Source organism: Protopterus annectens, chromosome 5.part0 (assembly GCF_019279795.1).
Source record: "Protopterus annectens isolate FY-2018-M chromosome 5.part0, PAN1.0, whole genome shotgun sequence".
Classification (NCBI taxonomy): domain Eukaryota; kingdom Metazoa; phylum Chordata; order Ceratodontiformes; family Protopteridae; genus Protopterus; species Protopterus annectens.
The window spans coordinates 1,352,979,758-1,353,005,562 of NC_056735.1; the positions used below are offsets into that span (position 1 = coordinate 1,352,979,758).

The 25,805-nt window shown below is 44.9% G+C and overlaps 1 protein-coding gene across 1 annotated transcript in view; it reads left to right on the forward strand.

Annotated features, from left to right (window-relative positions):
- PCF11 (PCF11 cleavage and polyadenylation factor subunit) overlaps window positions 1-25,805 on the forward strand; it is a 587,359-nt gene that overhangs the window by 308,950 nt on the left and 252,604 nt on the right. Inside the window, exons 11-12 of the mRNA XM_044072002.1 lie at window positions 7,233-7,334; window positions 7,725-7,836. Of these exons, the coding sequence (XP_043927937.1) occupies window positions 7,233-7,334; window positions 7,725-7,836 (214 nt within the window). The remainder of the gene's footprint in view (window positions 1-7,232; window positions 7,335-7,724; window positions 7,837-25,805) is intronic.

A 25,805-nucleotide genomic window follows, 5' to 3' on the forward strand; every position in this document is an offset into this window, starting at 1 on the left:
ATCTGTCCAAACTGTCAAGGATTTTCTGCAGGTCCAACCTCCGAGGTTCAGCAGAAATTGGCCTTCAAAGAATTGGTCCTTTCCAGACACCTCTAGAGCACAGAGTGGTAGAAATAGATGCCCAAGAGGCAGAGGTCAATCAAGGGGTGCCTACAGGGGTCGTCAGTGGCAACCTGCCAACCAGAGAAGTGCCGCCACAGCTGCTACTGCAACCACTTCCACAGGACAGACACAATGACTTGGCTCTGATTCCACCTACCAGGGAACAACTGGAAGCACCCTTGGGCGGAAAGCTAGCTTTATTTTCAAAAAACTGGCATTGCATTACAGGAGACAAATGGACTTTACAAACAATAGACAAGGGCTACAGGTTTCACTTCCACACTCTACCAAAAAAGAGGAATGCCAAACCTTCCACCAAGCCAGAAATCAGAGGCTCTAAAACAAATCATCAGCTTACTAAGGATGAGAGCAATAGAAAAGGTACCATCTATGGAACAAGGCCAAGGATTTTACTCCAGACTATTCCTTGTACCAAGAAAAGAAAATCATTGGAGGCCTATTCTCGACTTGTCCGCACTGAACACATATCTCATTGTTCCAAAATTCAAAATGCTGACCCTACAGCAACTTCTTCCCATGTTGGGCAAGGAGTCTTGGCTGGTGACTCTAGATCTCAAGGAGGCATACCTGCACGTCCCTATACGACCAGATTGCAGAAGTCACCTCAGATTTCTTGCAGGATCAGAGCATTATCAATTCTCAGCATTGCCCTTTGGCTTATCTACTGCGCACAGAGTATTCACAAAATGCCTGGCATCAGTAATTGCTCATTGCAGACTTCAGGGAATTCAAATCTACCCATACCTGGACGACTGCCTAATACAAGTGGACAACAAGACAAAATTAATAAAGGATTTGGCCAATGTCATACAACTGCTGCAAGCCTTGGGATACACAGTCAACATACAAAAGTCAAGACTAGTGCCATCCCAAAGGATAACATTTTTGGGTGCAGAACTGGACACAATAACTCAGATGGCTTTTCTCACAGAGGAAAAACAAAAGCAACTACCAGTCTATTTCATGGCATTAACAAGACAAACTCAGCTTACTGCAAGGAAAGTCCTGCAGGCCCTGGGTTACATAGCATCCTGCATAATCTTTATCCCACATGCCAGGCTGCATATGAGTAAGTTACAGTGGTACCTAAGGAATGTATGGTCTCAACACAAACACAGTCTAGAAGCCCTGATGCCAATCATTCCATGCCTAAAAAAAGAATTCCTGTGGTGGGCTCAGGCCTGTCAGATAAACAGAGGATTGCCTTTCCACCAACCACATCCAAGGCAGACCATCACCACGGACGCCTCAGACCTAGGCTGGGGGGCACACATGGAAGACAAGTGCATCCAAGGCCTATGGTCCCAAGACCAGCTGAATCTACACATAAATCTAAAGGAGATGCTGGCAGTAAAGCATGCAGTCGAGGCATTCAGACCATTCCTCCAGCAAGGACACCTGCTGATAAGGACGGACAATACCACAGTCATGTGGTACATCAACAAACAGGGAGGCACACATTCATACCCTCTATGCCGGATGGCATTGGACTTGTGGAACTTGGGCCTGAATCTCAACATCCAACTGCAGGCCAGATTTGTACCGGGGAAAGAGAATTCACTAGCAGACAGCTTAAGCAGAACTACCACGGATGCTCACGAATGGATGCTGCATCCAGATATCTTCAAAACCATAACAAAGAAATGGGGAATGCCAGAGATAGACCTGTTCGCCTCCCCACTCAACCACCAACTGAAAAAATTCTGCTCAAGAGTATACCACCCACTTGCCTGGAGGGTGGACTCCCTTTCTTTCAGCTGGAAGGCCCTGACAGTATATGCCTTTCCACCTCTCCCTTTGATGTACAAAGTTCTACTGATGATCAGACAGGAACAGCCAAAGGTAATTCTGATAGCTCCAGACTGGCCAAGGCAACATTGGTACCCGCTACTGAGAAGCATGTCTCTGACGCACTCATGGCCTCTACCTCTATGTCCTTTAATTCTAACACAGAACAACTACAAGACCCAGCATCCAAACTTAAAAACGCTGCAGCTAACTGCTTGGAAAATTGCATAAAACAGAACCAACCTGATTTATCTCAGAGGGTTAAGGACATTATCCTGGAGGCTCGCAGACCCTCCACAAGGAAAACATATTCAGCCAAATGGAAAAGATTCCTCATTTGGAGTGCAGAAAAGGGAGAAAATGTCACACTGGCAAACCTAGCACACATCCTGGAATACTTAGCAGAACTGTTCCACAGTGGCCTGTCCTATTCTTCCATTAAGATTCATGCATCAGCAATTTCAGCAGAGTACAACATGGATCCTCCTGTCTTCTCTCATCCTCTCCTCAGACAATTTTTGAGAGGGATCAAAAATGTAAAACCTCCAAGGAAACCACCTCTGCCTGCATGGGATCTCAATTTTGTGCTAGAGAAATTAACACTCCCACCTTTTGAACCAGCAGCAACAGCAGACTTACAGTTATCTTGGAAAACTGCCTTCCTGCTAGCAATCACTTCAGCAAGAAGGGTATCTGAGTTACAGGCATTAATGGCAGTGCAGCCTTTCCTTATCTTCCACCAGGATAGAGTGTCTCTGAGAACCAATCCTACTTTTATGCCTAAGGTGGTATCCAGGGTATCCTTGAACCAAGCTATTCATTTACCTACATTCTTCCCCAACCCACAGAACAGGGGGGAAAAACTACTACACACCTTGGATGTACACAGACAACTGCGGTACTATCTGGACAGAACTAAGGCCAGCAGAAAAACTGACCAGCTTTTGGTAGCATATGCAACAGGAGTGCAAGGAAAAGCAATTTCAAAACAGACAATCTCAAAATGGATAGGAAATTGCATTCAATTCTGCTACTCATTTCATGGAAAGACAACTCCTGAAAATATCAGGCCTCACTCCACAAGAGCTACAGCCACCACTACAGCTTTCCTACGAGGAGTGGCTACCAAAGACATTTTAGAAGCTGCTACTTGGAGCTCCGTGCATACATTTGCCAAGCATTATAATCTTCCTTTATACTCCAGATCCCGAGCAGGTTTTGCAACTGCTGTTTTACAAGGGATATTAACTACACCATCGTTATCTTAGTGCCTACTCCCCCAATTTGGCTATGGTACTCTACCCATATGTTATGACTGCAGATGCATCCTTGAAGGACATAGTACAGTTTTGTACCTACCATAAATGTAGATGTCCGATAGGTATGCATCTGCAGTCAGGATTACCCACCCTCCTACCCCTCTGTGGTATTCCTAGGGTACTTACCCCTCTTTTAGCTAGCTGGGGGAATCTATTATGGTGTAGTTGTTTGTATGTATATATGTATATATATATATTTTTTGCTTTCTGCTGTTTGGAATTTTCTACATTTATCCAAATTTAGCCTTCCTAGAGGGCACCTGGCATCTGGGGCAAGAAACACTGAGGAAAATGGCATTGGCTGATGCCTTTATACCCCAGGGGCTATGACGTCGGGTGAAGTGCAACATCAGCCGAGGCCAGACCCAGACTTTGGAATCCGGCCGACCGAAGGGCTGCCTGAGGCAGGACAACCCATATGTTATGACTGCAGATGCATACCTATCGGACATCTACATTTATGGTAGGTACAAAACTGTACTTTTTCTTCCCTAAATATGGAAATAAGATAAAGTATATGCTACACAAACTTGATGTTCACAGATAGCTTTGATCCTGTCTAGACAGGACCAAGGAATTAAGGAAAACGGAACAGTTATTTGCTTCCTCCTCAAATTCCAAGAAAGGTGCTCCTGTTGTGAAAAACACTATCAAAATGGTTATCGGATTGTATTTCCTTTATAGTTCATTGAATACACCAATACAAGACGAAATAAAGGCCCACTCAACTAGAGATGTCTCCGCTTCTTCAGCCTTTACTCCCAAATTATCGATGGATACGATTTGTGCTGCAGCCACTTAGTCAAGGCCTCATACCTTTATCACTCATTACAAAGTAGCTAGGGCTTCCAGGGACAGGGCTTCCTACTGTCCTGAAGAATATACTCTCATGAGCCACCCGAGAAAGATGGTGCTTGGAACGCTAACCCATCAGTAAGAATGAAGACGAGATAGGACAACTTTGCATAAAGAAGTTATGTACTCCCTGTTATGTTCCATGTGAGGAGTTCATCTTGCCTTCATTCTTACCTCCCACCCTCCAACCCCCACCAGGCTTCTTAAGGACTGAGAATTGAGGCATGTTATGATTGCATTTGACCTTTACCTAGTGTTTTTTTCTATGCTATTGGTATATTAGGAGTTGGCTTATACCTTTATTGGCCGCCAACAAGATCTGAGAGAAGCACCAGTGCATCGTGGGATAGGGAGTAGGCCATGAGCTGGTTGAAGACCTCTAGCTTTTGCATTTGGCCAGGTGGCTCCGAACCCATCAGTAAGAATGAAGGCAAGATGAGCAGATCACATGGAACATTATGGTGAGTACATAACTTTTTCCCTGACATGCTTCTGTGCAATGCATTTTAATGGACAGACAAAAAGTCATTTTAAAGTGAGGCTGCAGAAGCACAGCCGGGTTATGAAGAACAAAAAGCTTGTAAGTAGTGAGGCTGCTGTTTTTTGTATTAAGCACATCTGTTTCGGATTGAAAGCAGCTGTTTTGCATCAGATTAAAATGAATGTGATAGCTGGTGTTGAATATTGATGTACTGTTTGTATTTTGAAAGTTGACACTTCAAAAGTTTAAGTAACGAATTAAGTTGAAAGCATTTATAAAAGGTTGGATTTTTGATTTTATTGAAGCTGTTTTGAGGGAAAGTTGTAATTGATCAGTTCATTTAAATCTTTTTAACTGTGAATGTGCTTGAGTGTTACTGTTCCCTGGATATTTTTTTGCAGAGGTGCTAAAAGCACTTTTATGCTTTGATGTTTTATTAAAGAAGACACTATTTGGCCATCTTTATTAACTTGCCACTGACACTCATGCACTTGGACAAGGCCTTCCTGTTTGGGCCACCTTCTCAGGAATTTTTCAGATGTCTGAGGTAAAGGGCAAGATGGTTTGTGAAGCAGTTTTATCTCTTCTGCAGTCCTAGCAGGAGTTCCTCGACAAAGTAGTAGCCAATGCTATAGGAAATGAGCCATGGGAAAGTAGTGCTAACAAAAAAAAAAAAAATCTTCTTAGCCTTTAATGTACCTGACTTGGAGAAGAAAACCCTTTTAGGAGTCCTACATGTACTGCACATACTTGATGCTAGTGGGTCTGCCCTGAGGATGAGAACAGAGGCATCTGTCTTTATGTAGATTTCGTTGATGCCTAATTGGCCTGGATAAAACCTTTGGGCAGCTTCGAGTAAGATAGACTAGCCTGATGGGACCAAGAAAGCATTCAACCTCCAAAGGAAGTTGAAGCGTCGAGGGCATCTGCATAGATTCTCAACATATGCAGTAAGCAAAAAGATCTGCTCTAAGACTCTGCATCAGAATCCAGAACTAGGTCTTAGTGAAGGGGGGAAATGAAACAAGGCCCTAGCCAAAAGGGCTAGGCTTCAGATAATCCTGACTTCAGTCTGGCTTCATGGTGCAAAAGGACGAAGCCCTGACTGTGACCCAGGAATCTGGGGTTTGATTAGTGGCCTCTACACTGGAGGAGCTTAGCAGGGAGAGAGAGGAAAGGTGTACAGCCTGCACATCTGTGTGTGTGCACGGAGGGGGCTGGACCCTTTTTGATAGCATGGGATGGTTAGGTTCATTCAGTGGAGATCGGTGGGCACCTCAAATTTGGTGGGCAGAGTTGCTTGCTGGGGACACTTAATGTGGAGTTACTTTGTGGGCAATCAATTGCACATTCCAGCATCCCCTGCAGTGTCAAGCATATCTGTGGGGATCTAGGTTTAAGGATAACCTGAAACCACAGCAGATGACTGTCTTAATGATAACATGTCTTGTTTTGATTGATATTCAACAGACTTCAGGGACTAAGAGGTAAAAAAAAAAAAAAAAATCCTGGATTAGACAGGTGAATATGGTCCTAGCAGGGGCCACCATCAGTTCAACCCCCGGGACCATAGTGGGCACTGAAACCAGGCTTGTGGCCAGCTCTTTAGGGTCCAGTTCTTAGCTTATAGAAAAGTGGCAAAATGGCCCATGTAAAAAGTAGAAAAGTTGAATAAAAATATCAAGTAAAACAGCAACAGGCTGCCCTTAGCACGATTCCCCCATTATATTTTATTACCACAGTAGAGTAAAAGATGGGATGCAGAAGCACTACGTAAGGATTGGAGCATTTTAGGAGGAGAGACGAGCATTCCATTAAAACATGATTTCATTGTATTGACAAAATGAGGTTTAAAGGGGTAAAATTTCATTACAAAGCATTTTGTTATGCCAGAAGCATTGAAGAGGAAGATGCTTTATAACAATGAGCAAAGAGCTTCCCAGACTAGATTTAAAAAAAATCCATGCAGAAAATAAAATTGCAATACTGCCTAAACATAAGCAGAACTAAAGCCACCAGTCGACAGTTATGCAGAAGGTGAAATGCTATGGAGAGCTGTATCAAAGCAGCAAAGTGATGGGAGGCATCATTTAGAAAGTTAAATGTGAAAATTACTGACCTTAACAAAAATTATAAAAGGTCTGAAGCAACTAGGAGGATAAAGGAACTTAAAGTTAACAAATCCAAAAGACATGTGTATGACATACCATCAATAAAATCTCTTAAAAAAAAAAAAAAAAAAAACTATACAGAGACCCCCTGGAAAAAAAGGGATAGATGTGCGAGACTGGACTGACCCGTAGCAAACGTGATTTGGAGAGTGTCCTTTCTTGCACAGCACAGGGTTGTGGATAAATGGGAGTTTGGTGGCCTGGGAAAATTTTAGGTGCTGAACTGACAAGAGTCCTGCAGGCCTTGCTACGTACTTTTAAGGAGGGTGGTCCACACTACTTATCTGTCTTTATATCAAGTATTTAATTTATATGAACTCTGTGGTAGTACTCTTTGGATGGGGACAAATCCTTGCCTCCCCATAACACCTTTAAGTAGTGTGACCGTCACTTTCTTAACTGTCCGTTCATGTGTTCATTTTGAAGACCATTAAATGTTTTATGTTAATATGTAAGCAGATGGTTTCTAAATAACTCTTCAAACTATTTTTTCAGGTCATGAAAATCATCTTGGTCAATTAGATGTTAACGCGCTGTTTGCAAAGCTAGTTTCCAAAGGCATCTTGCAGTTGTCATCAGCAGAGTCAGCTTCAGCAAGTAAGCAGTTAATTTATGAATGGTGCTTTCTACTTTTGGGATGGAGGGTTATAATGCTAAGGTATGATTTTAGATATGCTTGCATATATTTCAGCCTTTCCCCTTAAAATTTAGGGACCAAGACCCCCTGATTCAGAGAGAGTTTGAGTGCTATTCATGCAAACCTTCGAAACTGTGTGATTCACACAACATGGATTTTTAACCATCTGTAACTGCAATTACTAGTATTTAGTGTTTTAAAATTAGTTTGAAATTTTAGTAAGGACAGAGCAAAATTCTGGAGTAAAATTGGATACATCCCAGAAAATTAGGGGCATTTGAGAGTTGTGCATGACATTTAATTCATATAATAAAGATTGGTCCTAAAGTGTTTGTTTTGTTCTTTTTAAGAAAGCAGTGATGCATCTCAGGTTCAGCCTGTAGAGGATGAGGAAGAAGACGACCAAAATGAAGACCAGGATCTTCCAGACCTAACCAGCTTTACTATTGAGGATCTAAAGCAGTAAGTTAATTGGTTAAAGGTCAGGTGTTGCTTACATTTTTATTTGCTCATTGGTAAAAGGTGTCCCAACAGAAAGCTGAATGCATAATCTGGAGTTCAGGCCATCTGGTGGCTACCTCTTTTGAGGTGGTTGAAATCTTTTTTTTTTTTAATTTCTATATTTTAGCTACTGTGTGTGTGAACTCTTCTCTTGCTTATAAGGCTGGCTTCATGGAGCTGATTATTTGGAAGTCTTGTTTAGGTCTTCCTAGTGAGTTGTAGATAAATGCAAAATGCTATCCTTGATCTTCGTGTTTCACTGTTGCAGCCATCACAGTTGGGTTGTCTGCCTGTAGGTAGACCTCAGTCGACAAGAATACCAGAGGCTTAGTATTTCTGCATCCGGTTGCTGTCGCTTCAGGACTGACGTCAGGTAGTCAGGGGTATAAAAACAGGCAACCGACACTATTACATAAGTCTTTCTTGCTGAGGAGCCCAAAGCAGAAGCAGTTTGCATGAGTGCTGGTTGACCGCTTCCTGAGTTTCGTTTCCGAATTGAATCATCCTTAAGTCTTCTAAAGCTAAGTAGGACGGTGCAGTGGTAGTGTTGTTGCCTCACAGAAACAGGTTCTCAGATTCGATTCTTGGCTGGGGTGCTTTCTGTGTGGAGTCTGCATGTCCTCCCTGCATTCGTGTCAGTTTCCTCCGGATGCTCCAGTTTCCTCCCACAATTCAAAGACATGCGTCTGGAACATTTCTCCTTGGTCCTCTGCTGAAAATTGGCTTTGTTCCAAGTCGGACTTTCCCGGCAAATAAATACATTTTTCAAGTGCACACTCTAGATATGCACAGAGCTCAGATTCTGCCTTTATAGGACTAAGCCCTTCAGGAAATATGACCAGTTACTAGTCCAGTTTGCACCAGTAGAGGGCAAGGCCATTTCAAAACAAACAGTTTCCAAATGGGATAGCACACTGTATCCATTTATGTTACAAGCACCATGGGAAATCAACCCTTCAGGGGGTCAGAACACATTCCACTAGGGCCACCTCTACAGCATTCCTCAAGGGAGTCCCTACCAGGGATGTTCTAGAAGCTGCTTCCTGGAGTTTTGTACACACCTTCACCAAGCATTACCACCTGCCTATCTTTTCCAAATCCAGGGCGGTTTTGCAACAGCAGTCCTGCAAGGCATACTAGCCAGCCCCAACTCTTCTTGACTGCCTCCACCTATTCTTCAGCTTTGGGAATCAACCAAGTGTGATGACTGCAACAGTGAAACACGAATAACATAGTACAGTTGTGTACACTTACCATAAATGTAGACGTTCGAGTGTATTCACTGTTGCAGTCCTAGATGTTATTCATGTTTCACTGTTGCAGTCATTATATTTGGGTTGTCTGCTTGCAGGTAGCCCTTAGTTGGACTGATTAACAAAGTCTTGGGTCCTGCGTCGGTTGATGTCCCTTCTTCCATGACAGAAGACCAATTAACTAAACGAACACTGAGAAAATCCAAGGAAAACCGTAGTCCGAAGCCAAAAAGAATTTATTGAACAACACTTAAAAACTGTTTCCTTCAACTAAAGCCCATGTTTTTCTTTCAGTAGTTTACTGAAAGAAAAACATGGGCTTTAGTTGAAGGAAACAGTTTTTAAGTGTTGTTCAGTAAATTCTTTTTGGCTTCGGACTACGGTTTTCCTTGGATTTTCTCACCCTTCTTCCATAACGTCAACATGCAGCTGATGCCATTACATCAGTATTTCTTGCTATTTGGTGCCCGAAGCAGAAGCAGTTCGCAAGTGCCGGTCAGTCGACTCCTGAAATTTTTGTTTTCGAGTTTCGGAACCGAAGTCTTTAACTAAAGCTAAGTACCCCGTTGGGGAAACTTTTTCGTTCTTACTGATGTCAGTAAAGGTTAATAATTGCATTACTTGTGGAAGGCAAATACCTCATAAAGATTTTCATTTGTACTGTATTCCTTGCATAGGCCCCGACCACGATGTACCTTGCTGTCGGTTTTGTGCTTTATTTAATCAGCGCACTATCCATCATTGGTATATTTTTGCCTCTAAATATTTCGGATCTCGGTTTAATTACTCAGTGAGGCGCTTTCGCAGCCCCTGATACCCGCTACTTCTGATTCGCATGTCTCTACTGAGACCCATTCTGAGTCCGGTATGCCGTGAGATGCTTCAACTATGGAACCCGCGGATGTCTCTACTTTGGATGGGTCCGGAGCTACTGTGCAGGCACCGGCTTCTGAGGGTGTATTTAGGCCTACGGACTTGCATATTAAACCGACGCCTGCTTTATTTACTTAAGCCTAAATCTCTATCCATGCTTCAAAAAAAAAAAAAAAAAAAAAAGATGCCCAGGCCACATGCTCAGGCCTCTAGGCCTAAAAAACAAATGATATGAATGGCTGAAGATCTAATAACTCTAATCAAGGGTAGCAACCCCCCCCCCCTCCCCCCTTCTAAGAGGCCTAGGACTGAAGTTGATTATGAATCTTCTGATCAGGATTCTGTTTTTTCTGATTCTTCTGAAGATCTGGATTTGCCCTTATCTACTTATGAAGATTCTGATGCAGAGACCTCCAGTGTCCTTCAAGGATGCATCTGCAGTCCTTACAAATGGGTTGTCCTGGCCTCAGGCAGCCCTTCGGTCGGCCGGATTCCAAAGTCTGGGTCTGGCCTCGGCTGATGTCGCACTTCACCCGACGTCATAGCTGCAGTTCAGCGGGTATAAAGGCATCAGCCGACGCCATTTTCCTCAGTCTTTCTTGCCGCGTGGCGCCCGAAGCAGAAGCTGTTCGCAAGTGCCGGTCGGTCAGAACCAGAGATTACTACTATCGAAGACTTCTAAAAAGCTAAGTACCCTGTTGGGGACTCTTTCTTGCCTCAGCCGATGTCAGAAAAAGTGAATAACTGTTTAACTTGTGGGAAACAAATACCTCATAAAGATTTCCACTCTTACTGCCTACCTTGTTTAGGCCCAGACCACGACGTAGCAGCTTGTCTAGCCTGTGCTTCTTTCAACCGACGGACGCTTAGATGTCGGTCGGAATTTGCTGAGGAGTTTTTCGGCTCCGCTTTTGCTTACAATATGCCGTCGGAAACTCCGACTTCACAATTAACTAAAAAGCGCAAGGAAAAGGACCGACACTCGCGGTCCACGGTTTTGGCCGAAACCGCGGTTAAGTCAACCGCGAGTGTCTCGGTTTCGGCTGAAACCGAGTCCACGGTTCTTCCTTCGGCCGAAAGCTTGCCTCCTACCGAGGCCTCATCCAGCATGGCTGAATCTGCTACTGAAATCCCACCTGCTCTTGCAGGTTTACAGGATTTTTCTGATACTATACCTTTAGATACATCTACTCCTGCACGTGGAGCTGCTAGGCCCCCTGCATCCATGTCGATTAAGGCTTTTGCCAGGGCTAAAGCAGCAAAATCTACCAAAACTGTGCCTGCTAAGACCCCCTCTCACAGGCCTAGCTCTAGTTCTCAAATGCTTAGTCTAGCAGAGGATCTCATTTCTTTGATCCGGGGATCCCAACCTCACCCTGACAGGGCCTCTCACCCACCTCCAGAGAAGAGGCCTAGAGCAGAGCCCCCTGAGCCAGTTCCTTCGTATTTCTCCTCTGATGATTCAGATAATACAAACCCTCCAGAGGGCCCTTGTTCTCCTTATGAGGACTCTGATGCAGAAGACTCCATTCCTTCTGCTTCTCCGCCTGAGGAATTTTCTTTTGGGGAAACCTTGCAAGCTATGAGGGAACAATTTCAATGGCAGGGCCAGGATTTTTCAGACTCTAGGAAAAGGCTTAGGACCTTTTTGCATTTGCCACAGCATAGGCCTTTAGCCATTCCTCCAGTACTCACTGTTGTGGATGATGCATTTAATGATGCTTGTACTGCTCCTGATTCTCTTCCTCCGGCCCCTGCTAAGCCCGACAGGTACTACAGGGTTCCGGACACACATTATCATTTGTATAAGGCTCCTTTTGCAGATCCTGAAACTATCTCCCAGGGACCCAAGGCTGTAGCAGCTACCTCTGCCAAAAACCCCCTCCCCTCTGAAAGGGAATCTAGGGCCTTAGAGAGATGGGGTAAAAAAGTTTACACTTCTGCTACTCTTTCGGCTAGGGCCTTAAACTGTCAATTCCACGATTCAGTATCAGGAATTTGTCAGATCAGTTATCTAAAAAAAACTGTCCTCGTCTGAACCATTAGACAAAAAATCTGTTCAGGAAATGGTACATAACATTCAGCAGGTCAGTAATCATTCTTTAAAATGCGGCTATGATGCACTGGAGGCTTCCTTTAGATCAGCTATGACTAGTACAGTGCAGAAGGCATGCATGGTTAAAAGAGCAGTCCTTACCAGACCATGTTAAATCAAAGCTCCTAGATGCTCCCATGGATAAGCTCAATTTGTTTGGCTCCCCTGCACAGCAGGTGCTGAAGAAGGTGGAAGAGAAAGCAAAATCTGTCCAGACAGTCAAGGATTTCTTACAGGTCCAGCCTCCAAGGTTTAGTAGGAACTGGCCTTCCAAGAAATGGTCCTTTCCAGACACCTCCAGAGCTCAGAGAGGCAGGAATAGGCGCCCAAGAGGCAGGGGTCAATCCAGAGGTGCCTACAGGGGACGTCAGTGGCAGCCTAACAACCAGCGGTACTGCCACAGATCCAGCCACCACCACTTCCACAGGACAATCACAGTGACTTGGCTCTGAGACCGCCTACCAGGGAACAACTAGAAGCACCCTTAGGCGGAAAACTAGCCTTATTTTCAGTAAACTGGCATCACATCACAGGAGACAAATGGATTTTACAGACAATAGACCAAGGTTACAGGTTTCACTTCCATACTCTACCAAGGAAGAGAGGAATGCCAAACCTACCTCCAAATCAGAAGACAAAAGCTCTAGAACAAATACACCACTTACTAAGGATGAGAGCTATAGAAAGGGTACCGTCTATGGAACAAGGGCAAGGATTTTACTCCAGACTTTTCCTGATGCCAAGAAAAGAAAACCAATGGAGACCTATTCTCGACCTGTCCGCTCTAAACACATATCTCATTGTTCCAAAATTCAAAATGCTGACCCTACATCAGCTTCTTCCCATGCTGGGCAAGGAGTCTTGGCTGGTAACTGTAGATCTCAAGGAGGCATACCTGCACGTCCCCATACAACCAAATTGCAGAAGATACCTCAGATTTCTTGCAGGATCAGAGCATTATCAATTCTCAGCATTGCCCTTTGGCTTATCTACTGCGCCCAGAGTATTCACGAAATGCCTGGCATCAGTAATTGCTCATTGCAGGCTTCAGGGAATTCAAATTTACCCTTACCTGGACGACTGCCTGTTACAAGCGGACAACAAAACAAATTAGAAAAGATTTGAAAAAGGTCATTCATCTACTGCAAGCCCTGGGATACACAGTCAATATAAAAAAGTCAAGGCTGATACCATCCCAAAGGATAACTTTCTTGGGTGCAGAGCTGGACACATCAAATCAAATGGCATCCCTCACAGCAGAAAAACAGAAGCACCTTCCTCTCTATTTCATGGCATTAGCAAAGCAGAACCAGCTAACAGCAAGGAAAGTCCTGCAAGCCCTGGGTTACATGGCATCCTGCATAATATTGATTCCACATACCAGACTACATATGAGAAAGTTACAATGGTACCCAAGGAATTTATGGTCTCAGCACAAGCACAGCTTAGAAACTCAAATTCCAATAATTCCATGCCTGAAGCAAGAATTCCAATGGTGGGCTCAGGCCTGTCAATCAAACAAAGGGCTGCCCTTCCACAACACTCAACCAAGCCAGATTATCACAACGGACGCCTCAGACCTCTGTTGGGGGGCACACATGCTGGACAAGTGCATACAAGGCTTATGGACTCAAGACCAGCTGAACCTACACATAAATCAAAAGGAGATGCTGGCAGTAAAACTGGCAATTCAGACATTCAGACCATTTCTTCGACAGGGTCAATTGCTGATAAGGACGGACAACACCACAGTTATGTGGTACATCAACAAACAGGGAGGCACACATTCATACCCTCTATGTCGGATGGCAATGGACCTCTGGAATGTGGCCCTGAGCTTCAACATTCAGTTACAGGCAATATTTGTACCAGGAAAAGAAAATATACTAGCAGACATCCTAAGCAGAACTACCACGGATGCCCACGAATGGATGTTACATCCAGACATCTTCAAATCCATTACAGAGAAATGGGGACTACCAGAAATAGACTTATTCGCATCCCCACGCAACCACCAATTGAAAAAATTCTGCACGAGGGCATACCACCCACTTGCTTGGAAGGTGGACTCCCTATCTTTCAGTTGGAAAAACCTGACAGCATATGCATTCCCACCTCTTCCTTTGATGCACAAGGTGCTATTGAAGATCAAAGAAGACCGTCCAAGGATCATCCTGATAGCTCCAGACTGGCCGAGGCAGAATTGGTACCCATTACTGAGGAGCATGTCTCGGGAACAAATATGGCCTCTGCCCCTAGTTCCCTTACTGTTAACACAGAACAACTTCAAAACCCTGCATCCAAACCTGAAAACACTGCAGCTGGCTGCCTGGAACATTGCATAAGGCAAAATAACCCAGATTTATCTCAAAGGGTTAAAGACATTATCTTGGAGGCTCGCAGACCCTCAACAAGAAAAACTTATTCAGCAAAATGGAAAAGATATCTCATTTGGAGTGCAACAAAAGGAGTAGATGCATCTTTGGCAAACATAGCTAACATCCTGGAATATTTAGCAGAGCTTTTCCACAATGGTCTGTCTTACTCCTCCATTAAGATTCATGCATCAGCAATTTCAGCAGAATACAACATGGATCCTCCAGTCTTTTCTCAACCTCTACTCAGACAGTTTCTCAGAGGAATTAAAAATGTAAAACCACCAAGGAAACCACCATTGCCTACATGGGACTTGAACTTTGTGTTAGAAAAGTTAACACTCCCCCCTTTTGAACCAGCAGCAACAGCAGAATTACAGTACTTATCTTGGAAGACTGCATTCCTGCTTGCAATCACTTCAGCTAGAAGGGTTTTTGAATTACAGGCATTAATGGCAGTACAGCCCTTCCTTATCTTCCATCAGGATAGTGTCCATGAGAACTAATCCTACCTTTATGCCAAAAGTGGTCTCCAGAGTATCTTTAAACCAAGCAATACACCTACCAACATTCTTCCCCAATCCACAGAACAGGGGGGAAAGATTGCTGCATACCTTGGATGTACACAGACAATTGCGCTACTACCTGGACAGAACCAAGAACTATAGAAAAACTGACCAGCTTCTGGTAGCATATGCCACAGGAATGGAAGGAAAAGCAATTTCAAAACAAACAATCTCAAAATGGATAGAAAATTGCATTAGATTTTGTTACTCTTTTCATGGAAAGGCAACTCCAGAAAACATCAGACCTCATTCCACAAGGGCTACAGCCACTACTACAGCTTTCTTACGAGGAGTGGCTACCAAAGACATTTTAGAGGCTGCTACTTGGAGCTCCGTGCATACATTTGCCAAGCATTATAATCTGCCTTTATACTCCAGATCCCGAGCAGGTTTTGCCACTGCTGTTTTGCAAGGGATCTTAACTACACCATAAACTCTTAGTGCCTCCTTAGTGCCTCATCCCCCAGTTTGGCTATGGTATTCTACCCATTTGTAAGGACTGCAGATGCATCCTTGAAGGACATAGTACAGTTTTGTACCTACCATAAATGTAGATGTCCGAGAGGTATGCATCTGCAGTCAGGATTACCCACCCTCCTTTCCCTCTGTGGTACTCCTAGGGTATTTGCCCATCTTGTAGCTAGCTGGGGGAATCTATTATGGTGTATTTGCTTGTATATATGTATATACATGTTTATTTCTATTTGCTCTCTGTTGTTTGGAAACATTTGCATTTATCCAAATTTAGCCTTCCTAGAGGGCACCTGGCATCTGGGGCAAGAAACACTGAGGAAAATGGCGTCGGCTGATGCCTTTATACCCGCTGAACTGCAGCTATGACGTCGGGTGAAGTGCGACATCAGCCGAGGCCAGACCCAGACTTTGGAATCCAGCCGACCGAAGGGCTGCCTGAGGCCAGGACAACCCATTTGTAAGGACTGCAGATGCATACCTCTCGGACATCTACATTTATGGTAGGTACAAAACTGTACTTTCCCTCTGCTTCCCCTCCTGAGGATTTTTCTTTTGGGGAAACCTTGCATACTAGAAGGGAGCATTTCCACTGGGAAAGCCTGGATTTTTCTGATTCAAAAAAGAGGCTTAGGGATTTCCTTCTCCTACCTCAGCATAGGCCTTTAGCTATTTTTCCTGTACTAGAAATTGTTGATGCTTTTTCAGAATCTATTTGGCCCCTTATTCCCTGCGTCCTGCTCCCAGAAAACCTGACCCGATACTACAAGGTCCTTGAGTCCCACAAGTTCCTTTTTAAAAATCCTGTTGGAGGTCCAGAGACTATTTTACAGGGGCCCAAGGGCATTAAGGCTTCTACTGCTAAAGATCCTACCCCTTCTGATAGAGACTCCAGGGCGCTGGATAGATGGGGTAAGAAGGTTTACACTTCTGCAGCCTTGGCCATTAGGGCTTTAAACTGCCAGTTTCATATGTTAAAAGTATCAGCAGCATGTTATTGGACTGCTTAAACAGAAAATGTTGATTCCTGACTGTGTGGAAAATAAAGAATTACAGGATTTTAATGCATTCTGCTGAACAAGTTGAAAAACATACTTTGCACTGTGGTTTTGATTCATTAGAGGTCTCTTGCAGGGCTGCTGTTACTGGGTCTGTGCTCAGAAGGCATGCTTGGCTTAAGGAGCAATCTTTGCCTTATGTTAAAGCTAAATTGTTGGATGCTCCTTTAAATCGGGACCGCCTGTTTGGCAACAAGGCTGAGGAAGTTCTTAAAAAGATGGAAGGTAAAGCTAAATCTTGCAAACTGTTAGATTGTTTTACAAGTTCAGCCTCCTTGATTTAGTAGGCACTGGCCCTCTAAGAATTGGTCCTATCCAGCCCCTTCCAGGTCTTCTCGTGACAAACCCAAACACAGCAAAAACCCCAGGTTTCAGACCCAGGGGGGACACACAACTAAGCAGTGGGGGGCCTCCACTTCCAAATCTGGGAATAATAAGACTCCCCCCTATGGTAAACTGTCTCAATGACTTCCTTTTAAAATTTCCAAACACTTATCAACTGACTGCCCCTTTGGGGGGAAAGATTGCTCTTCATGCAAAGAATTGGGAACTCATTACCCAGGACAAATGGGTTTTAAATGTAGTATCCCAGGGATACAGATTTCACTTCTACACGTTGCCAACACCAAGCGGGTGGCCAGACCTACCCCCAAATCAGTGGGCAGAGGGCTAAAAACAAGTACTTTCTCTCTTAAGCGTGGGGGCTATTCAACTGGTACCAGAAGAGGAAAAGGGACAAGGTTTCTACTCTAGACTTTTCCTGGTACCCAGAAAAGACCATTCATGGCATCCTGTCCTGGACCTGTCTACTCTAAACACCTTTTTAGAGATTCCAAAATTCAAGATGCTGACTCTTCATTTACTTCCTATGCTAGGCAAAGATGCCTGCTTGGCAACACTAGATTTAAAAGAAGCACACCTGCACATCCCAATCAGGGAATCTTGCAGAAGATACCTACACTTCAAAGCAGGCTACATGGACTATCAGTTCTCTGCACTGCCCTTTGGTTTATCTACTGTGCCCAGGGTATTCACAAAGTGCCTAGCTCCAGTTAAGGCATTTTGCAAGCAAAGTAGTATTCAGATATACCCATACCTGGAAGATTGTCTAATTCAGGCAGAAAGCCAGGACATATTTTTGAATCATCTGGCCTTTGTACAAAGGGTTCTAACTTGTCTGGGGTGCACCATAAACAAAAAGAAATCACACCCGTTACTCTGTCAACAAATTATATTCCTGGGAGCAAGCTTGAATGCAACTTCCCAGATGGCTTACCTCACGCCAGAGAAACAAATTCATTTGACAACCTACTTCAAACAAGTGGCCACAAAAACCCTGCTATCTGCAAGACAAATACTGCAAGCCTTTGGGGTTCATGGCCTCCTGCATTCTTCTAATTCCATATGCAAGATTGCATATGAGGAAACTACAGTGGTTTCTAAAAAGCCTATGGTGTCAACATTCTCAGGATCTAGAAACAATGAATGTGAAGTTGTTCAATGTCGCCGTTTGTTCTTGCACATGGGTACGGAGCCGATCCATCGGCTCAGAGTTGGCCGCTTTCCAAGCTCTTGATCTCCGAGAAGCTCGACAGTCCTTATCCCATGATGCTCTGCTGCCAAACCCCAGATCTAGTTTGCCACTGCGACGGATCTCACGCTCTTCGCAAGAAGCTCGGGCCAGTACCTTTTTTTCTTGTCTTTTGACAGAAAATTTTCAATACTTGTGATAGTTTTTCATATATATAATAGTAGTAATCTAAATATTTCCTGTTTTTTTTTTTTTTTTTTTGAGATACTTGGTGTGTGCTTTGTGTGTTTTCTTAGGAGCAGTTGCTCCTAGGCCTTTGTCCGTTTCTTTAGTTGAATTTCTTGACCGTGATCTCTGTTGTTCTATCTGTTTTTGCTAATACTTGTTTTTTTGTGAAATAGAGTTAGTGAGTGTTCAGGGATCTGAACATTTTTATGTGATTGCTAGTGTTCTTAATATCTGTAAAGTTTAGGGATCTGAACCTTTAGCAATTGTGCTGTTTTTTCATGTTTTCCATGTGTCAGAAAAGCAAATAGGGTTCAAGCGGTGTGGCTGTGGACAGATGATGTCCATCACCGACCAGCACACTTCGTGTTTATTGTTGAGGGCCTTTATACCTGCAAGAGGACTGTTCCATCTGCCACACTTTTATTGGCAGAGTTATGCTGGAAAGGCATAGGAAGCTTATTGATAGAGGCCTCTTAAAATCAGACTTCTAGAGGCTTTAGATAAGTCTGAACAGACCTTCAGATCTTCGAAGGGGTTGAAGTCTTCCAAGTTGTCATTGGAGCCCAAGTCATCGGCTCCGAGCAGCTCGGGGAAGATTCGGTCGCCGGCTCCTCAGCCCTCGGAGCCGAGCATCGAACCTTTGTCTTGGAGCCAAGTCCCGAGTTTGGAACTGGTACCAGAGGTTTTAAAAGTGTCCGATCCTTCGGTCAGTGGATTCTTTGGCTCCTTCGACCCGTTCTTCCAGGACCCTCTCGGATTTCGATGTGGACCATGTGGTGCAGAGATTCTTTAAGAACCCGGCCTTGGCCAAATTGCTTTTGGCTTCATCTCATCTGACATCGAAGCCCGACCCCCCCCCCCGTCACGATTTCTGCTCCTCCAAGACCACTTGAATCTTTGGAGCCGGAAGGTGAGGACCTGATAGTTGTGGAACCCTCTATTCCGGTGCCTTCAGCCCCGTCGACCTTGACATCTTCAGTTCCGATCAAAGGGTCTCTGAGCCGACAGTCCCGCTGGTTCCGGGGTAGAGTCTTGAACCGAGGCTTCGGTTCCGACTCTTCTTATCAGGGCCTCGGCACAGTTGAGCTCTGCTCCATCCTCTGGTTCGTAGCCCGTGGTCTCAGCCCCGAGGAGACTCCAGTCTTCTTTGGAACCGGCGTACTCCTTGGGCCGAGACACTGGTGCCTTCGACGCCATGAGGATGGTCTTGTTTGCTAAGACCTTTAACTCTTCAGGTCCTTCCTCTTCCTCCCCTAGAGGGCCCCATTCCGTCTCTACATCACAGGTTCCTACCAAGCGTCGAGACCCAGAGTATCAGGTAACCCCATCGGGTGACCCCTGCTCTACAGAGATTTCACCAGATGCCCCCACTGATTAAGTCCCTAGGAAGAGACTGTGCAAGAGGAGGCACTTGGATTCCCCTCAGGAATCCTTGACATCAGACACCGACTTAGAGGAATCAGAAGGGTCCCCACGGTCCCCCTCAGAGGATGTCTCATTTACAGACATCCTAGAAATACTTGAGCAGAAGGGTGGCTGGCAGTCCCTTACCCCTACTGAGGATATGTCAGTGCTCCTGAAGGCCTTTGGGTCTCAACCTTGTACCTCCTAGGTTACTCCGTCTTTCGACAAATTAATGGACTTGATCGCTCGAAAGGTGTGGGAGTCTCCTGATTCCATGGCGGCCACCAAGAAAGAGATGTCAGAGACCTCTTCTGTTCATCCTCCTAATAGAGATTCCAGGATGATGGACAGATATGGGAAATGCATCTTTAGTTCTGTGACATTTGCAGTGAGATCGCTTAACTATTTAACCCACTTTACCAGTCTTCAACGAGATCTCCTCATAGAGCTTGGAGATGCTCTACAGGGCAACACAGATGATGCTGTCTCCGAGAAAGTGACGGCACAGCTTAACACCCTCAATTCCATTGTAAACTCGTCCATGCGGCTCATTTCTTATGCAGCCGAGGGATCGAGCCGGGCAGCACGTTCAGCGATAGCTCTGCGGAGACCATCCTGGATGTGCTTACGCTCCTTTGCGGAAGCCTTCAAGTCTTCCTTTAATGCCCCATTTGATGGCTCTTCCTTGTTTGGGCCTAAAGTCAAGGAGACACTCACTAGGTGTGAGCCGGAAGGAAAGACTCTTATCTGCCGTAGGAGTCAGTTTTTCCACTCCCACTAGACCATACCCCAAAGAGCAGAAAGGTGGAAAAATGTGGTTCCGAAAGTCCCAATGAGCTTTCCAGAACACACGTGGTGAACCCCCCCTCCAGGGGCAGAGGAGGGGTTATAATGGTAGACGCCGCCCAGGCAGCAGAGGGGTCTGCAGAACTAGGGTGACAGGGAGCAGTTCCTTGGCAAGCCCTGTCAGCGCTCCTGAGAGGAGGCCCGACTGTCCTGTTCTGGAGGCAGTCCTGGGGTTGCTTAGCTTTATACCCAGACACCTGGCTAGGAATTACATCAGATTCCTGGGTAAAAAGCATAATTACCAGAGGTTACATCATTCCCTTTTCAGAATCCCCTTCCATTCGTGCAAGAATCTCAGACGTTGCACCCAGTCTGCCTAATCTAGCAGCCATAGAAATTCAAAGGCTGCTGAAAGAGTCATCCAGCCAGTCCCAGCAGACCAGATAGGATCTGGAACTTACTCCAGGTTCTTTTTAGTTTCAAAGAAAACAGGGGACTGGAGGCCCATCTTAGACCTCAGTAAACTAAATACCTTTGTCAAAAAGGAAAAGTTCTGGATAGTCACGCTTCAATTGATACTTCCGTTTCTCGAAACAGGCGATTAGTTGTGCTCTATAGATCTCAAGGATGTGTACTACCACATCAAAATGGCCAGGCCATCCAGAGACCACTTGCCTTTCCGGCTGGGGGCCAGTCATTACCAATTCTGAGCTCTGCCCTTTGGTCTCACCACAGCCCCCAGAGTGTTCACCAAATGCATGGCAGTGGTCACTGCTCACCTGAGACATTTAGGATTCCGGGTGTTGCCATATCTCGCCGACAGTCTCTTCACCGCCACCACCAGGCATCAACTGATTCACGCCAGAGATTACACTATCAGCCTGTGCTCCCAGTTGGGCATAGCCTTAAATTTCGAAAAATCTGCTTTATCGCCGTCGCAGCATATTTCCTTTATAGGAGTAGATCTAGACACCACCACCGCCCTGGTCAGATTGCTTCAAGAACGAGTAATCTCTTTACGAAACCAAGTATCCCTTTTGTTGGAAAAGAAAGTCCCTGCATTCCAAGTTCTGAAGCTGTTAGGCACCATGGCAGCGACTCTCATAACGGTTCCTCTGGGGCGTATGCACATGAGGATACTACAATGGTTACTCTTAACACAGTGGTATTAACAACTTCCAGTGTCACACAAGATTCTGCTGAAAAATATTTGCAAAAAGGACTTCCTTTGGTTGTTGAACAGCCACCAAGTTACTGTAGGTCGTCCGTTTGTACCCCCCCCCCCCCACACACACACACACACACACACAGCCACAGTGACCACGGATGCTTCCATGATGATGGGGGGGGGGCTGTGTCAGGAAAGAACTGTCCAAGGTACTTGGTCAGAGATGGAATCCAGTTTGCACATCAATGTCTTGAGTTGAGAGCTGTGTTCCTAGCGTTGGCAGCACTTTCACGACTCTTTACCTCGAGAGACTATTGCAATACAGACAGACAACATGTCGGTAGTCTGGTACATCAGCAAGCAAGGGGGAACCAGATCTTACCCCTTATGCCGAGAGGCCCTGAGAATTTGGCAGCGGGCTGTATCCACTGGGTGCTTCCTGATAGCAATGCAGAGCCATTCTGTTGCCTCACGAGTGGTCCCTCAAAGAACGAGTGGCGGAAATGATATTCCGCAAATGGGGCCAGCCTTGCTGCAACCTTTTTGCATCCCTGATGAATGCCAAATGCAGAAGCTACTTTGCCCTGTACCCTCCACCGGGCGGCATCCCAAGGGACGCACTCGTACGCGATTGGCCCTCGGGTCCTATATGCCTTTCCTCCATCCCCGCTGATCCCCAAATTTTTACAGAAAGCCAAAAGCCTGGGAAGGACTTATTCTGATAGCCCTGTTTTGGCCTCTGCAGATATGGTTCCCCTTCCTTCAACAATACCAAGTGGAAGAACCTTGGGTTCTGGTCCCAGTGCCAGACCTTCTGACTCATTCGTCGGGAGTTCTTCACCCTTCTGTTGTATCCCTCAAACTGACAGCTTAGCTGCTCCACTTCCCAGCCTAGTCAGATCTCATGATTTGTCTCCCGCGGTTCAGCATATTCTGGTTTCCTCTCATAAAGTCTCCAACAGGAAACTGTAGAACAGCAAATGGAAATGATTTGGTCATTGGGCTTCTCAACATGGTATTGATCCCTTTATCGCCCCTATTCATAGCATTCTGGAATTTTTGACTTCACTTTTCTACGATAGTGCTGCAGCCGCTACTATAAGTGGTCAATTGGCTGCCATATCTAACTTCCATGTGGGATGCGGAGGTTCTAACATTGTCCCACAGATTATGTAAAGCCTTTTTGAAAGGGACTTAACACCTTCGACCCCCTATCAAACATCCAATTACTCCCTGGAATCTAATTACTCCCTGGAATCTAAATTTGGTGCTGTCTCAACTCATGCTTCCCCCTTTTGAGCCTGCATCTTCTTGTCCTTTGAAGTTCCTTTCTTGGAAGACAATTTTCTTAGTGGCCATTACTTTGGCGCGTAGAGTTTCGGATCTTCAAGCACTTTCTATTAGGCCCCCATATTTGGTCTTTCACCCCGACAGGGTGTCTAAGAACAAATCCATCCTTTCTCCCAAAGGTCTGTTCAGAAGCGAACTTGAACCAGTCCATTGAACTTTCCACTTTTTTCAGGCATCATGCCAGTAAATTGGAATACATGTTGCACAAGCTTGATATTCATAGACAATTGAGATTTTATTTAGACAGAACAAAAGAATTCAGAAAATCAGATCAACTATTTGTTTCCCATGCAGACAATAAGAAAGGCCTTTCGGTATACAAAGTTTCGTTGTCCAAATGGCTTTCTGATTGTATAAACTTTGCATATTCTTCATCCCATCAACCTTTAGAACGTGAAGTGAAAACTCATTCTACCAGGGCTGTTTCTACATCCCTAGCTCACGCAGCTCGTTTACCCTTGGACACCATTTATGCAGCTGCTATTTGGTCCAAACTTCATACGTTTATTACTCATTACAAAGTGGACAGGGTCTCCAGGGACAGGGCGTCCTTTGGTTCCACCGTTCTCAGAAATGTTCTCCCGTGAGCCGCCCAGGATTAGGGTGCTTGGGACGCTACCCACATGTAAGAACAAATGGCGAGATTGAACAACTTCACATAAAGAAGTTGTTTTCTTAGCATAACGTTCCATGTGAGTTGTTCATCTCGCCTTTGTTCTTACACTCCCTCCCACCTCCCCCCTCCATGTTCTAGAAGAACGGGTATGGCTGGTGGTCTGGTTGATCTTGCTAGTATCCTCTTGTCAGCCAGGTTATCTCTTAACTAATTATAAATAGTTACTTTGTTATATTGGGTTGCTTAGTTGTGTTTTTTGCTGGGTTCAGCAAACTAGATCTGGGGTTTGGCAGCAGAGCATCATGGGATAGGGACTGTGTCTCGAGCTTCTCAGAGATCTAGAGCTTGGAAAGTGTCTGACTCTGAGCCGATGGATTAGCTCCGTACCCACGTGTAAGAACAAAGGCGAGATGAATAACTCGCATGGAACGGTATGGTAAGAACATAACTTTTTCTTGTCATACCTTGCCTACGCCTAGAGTTCCTTTGGTGGGCAGAGGCCTGCCACCAAAACAAGGGACTACCTTTCACACCACCACCTGCCGCCCAAACCCTAACAGACGCATCAGACTATGCATGGGGGGCTCACCTGGCAGGGAAGTGCATTCAGGGCAAATGGAACCAAAGTCAAATGCACCTGCATATCATTCAAAAAGAAATGTTAGCTGTACAGAATGCTCTGACAGCCTTCAAGGACCACATTCTTCTAGGACAATTAGTGGTAAAGACGAACAACACCACTGTTATGTGGTACATAAGCAAGGGGGGTACACATTCTTACCCCCTCTGCAGACTAGCCATGGCATTGTGGAACACAGCCTTGAGCTACCAAGCGCACCTACAAGCTCAGTTCCTGCCAGGAAAATTAAATACACTGGCAGACGGACTAAGCAGAAACCTCATGGACCCACACAAGTGGAAACTGGAACCAAGGATTTTCAACATGTTGACAAGCAAATGGGGGAGCCCAGATATAGACCTGTTTGCCTCTCCCCAGAACTACCAATTGGACAAAGTTTGCACAAGGACTCCCCACAAACAAGCTTGGAAAGTGGATGCTCTGTCTTTCAGCTGGAAAAACCTATCAGTCCTATGCCTTTCTCCCTCTGCTTTCCAAAGTACTATTAAAAATCAAACGGGACAAACCAAGGATGATTTTGATTGCTCCAGACTGGCCGTGCCAGCACTGATACCCCCTTCTGCACAGTCTGTCACGTTTTCCCCATGGCACCTGCCTCAGACTCCTTCCCTGTTGTCTCAGCAGGAGAACCAGATTCTGCACCCTCAGCTTTTAACACTGAACCTTGCAGCCTGACTAATTACATAATCTCTCCTTTACCTTCCCTTAGTAAACCTGTGATGGATATTTTATTTGTTTATTTATTTATTTATATTTGTTGACCGGGAGTGTCCGACTGGACGTAGGTCCATTTTCAGCGGAGGCCCGGGGAGAAAAGCTCCACAGTTAAAATAAACAGACAGTAGTTACATTGGATTACATAGCGATTAACAATTTACATAGCAATTACTTACAACATATTTACAGATAAAGAACATAGTACATCAGTAGACAACTAGAATCTTTATCTGTGAAGTACATAACAGACAATGTTGTCAGTCTCGCCTTCATTCATGCTGGATGGGTTTGGAGCTGATCCTCGGCTCCGACTCGGCCAATACTAAAGCTCGAAAGCTATTTTTACTGGCTCGAGGCTCCCCTATATCCCACAATGCTAGGCGGTAAATACCCAGATCTTGTTTGCCGCTTTAGCTGCGAGGTGCTTGTTTCTACCGGCTCTGCAGGTTAGTGACTTTTTATAGTTGTCGAACTCTAAAATCCCCTTATTTTTTTTTTTTAGGATAGTTTCTCAAAATAGTTTTTTAGTTATCTATCCCTAATTTCATTCGGGTTCCCCTAATTGTTTTTCCCGTTTATCCCCTGTTAATTTCCTTAGGCCTTCGGGCCCTCCTCACTTCTTTCCCTTAGTCATACTTTATTGTGTGAGTGATTGGCTTAGTTTTCCCCTTTCCTTAAAGGTGTGTCTGTGTGTGTCTGTCTGTGTTTTACAGCCACTTTAGGATGTCTAAAGACTCCAAGGTCTCAGGCTTCAAGAAGTGACTCGTGCTGTCAGAAAATGTCTCTGACAGACGGTCAC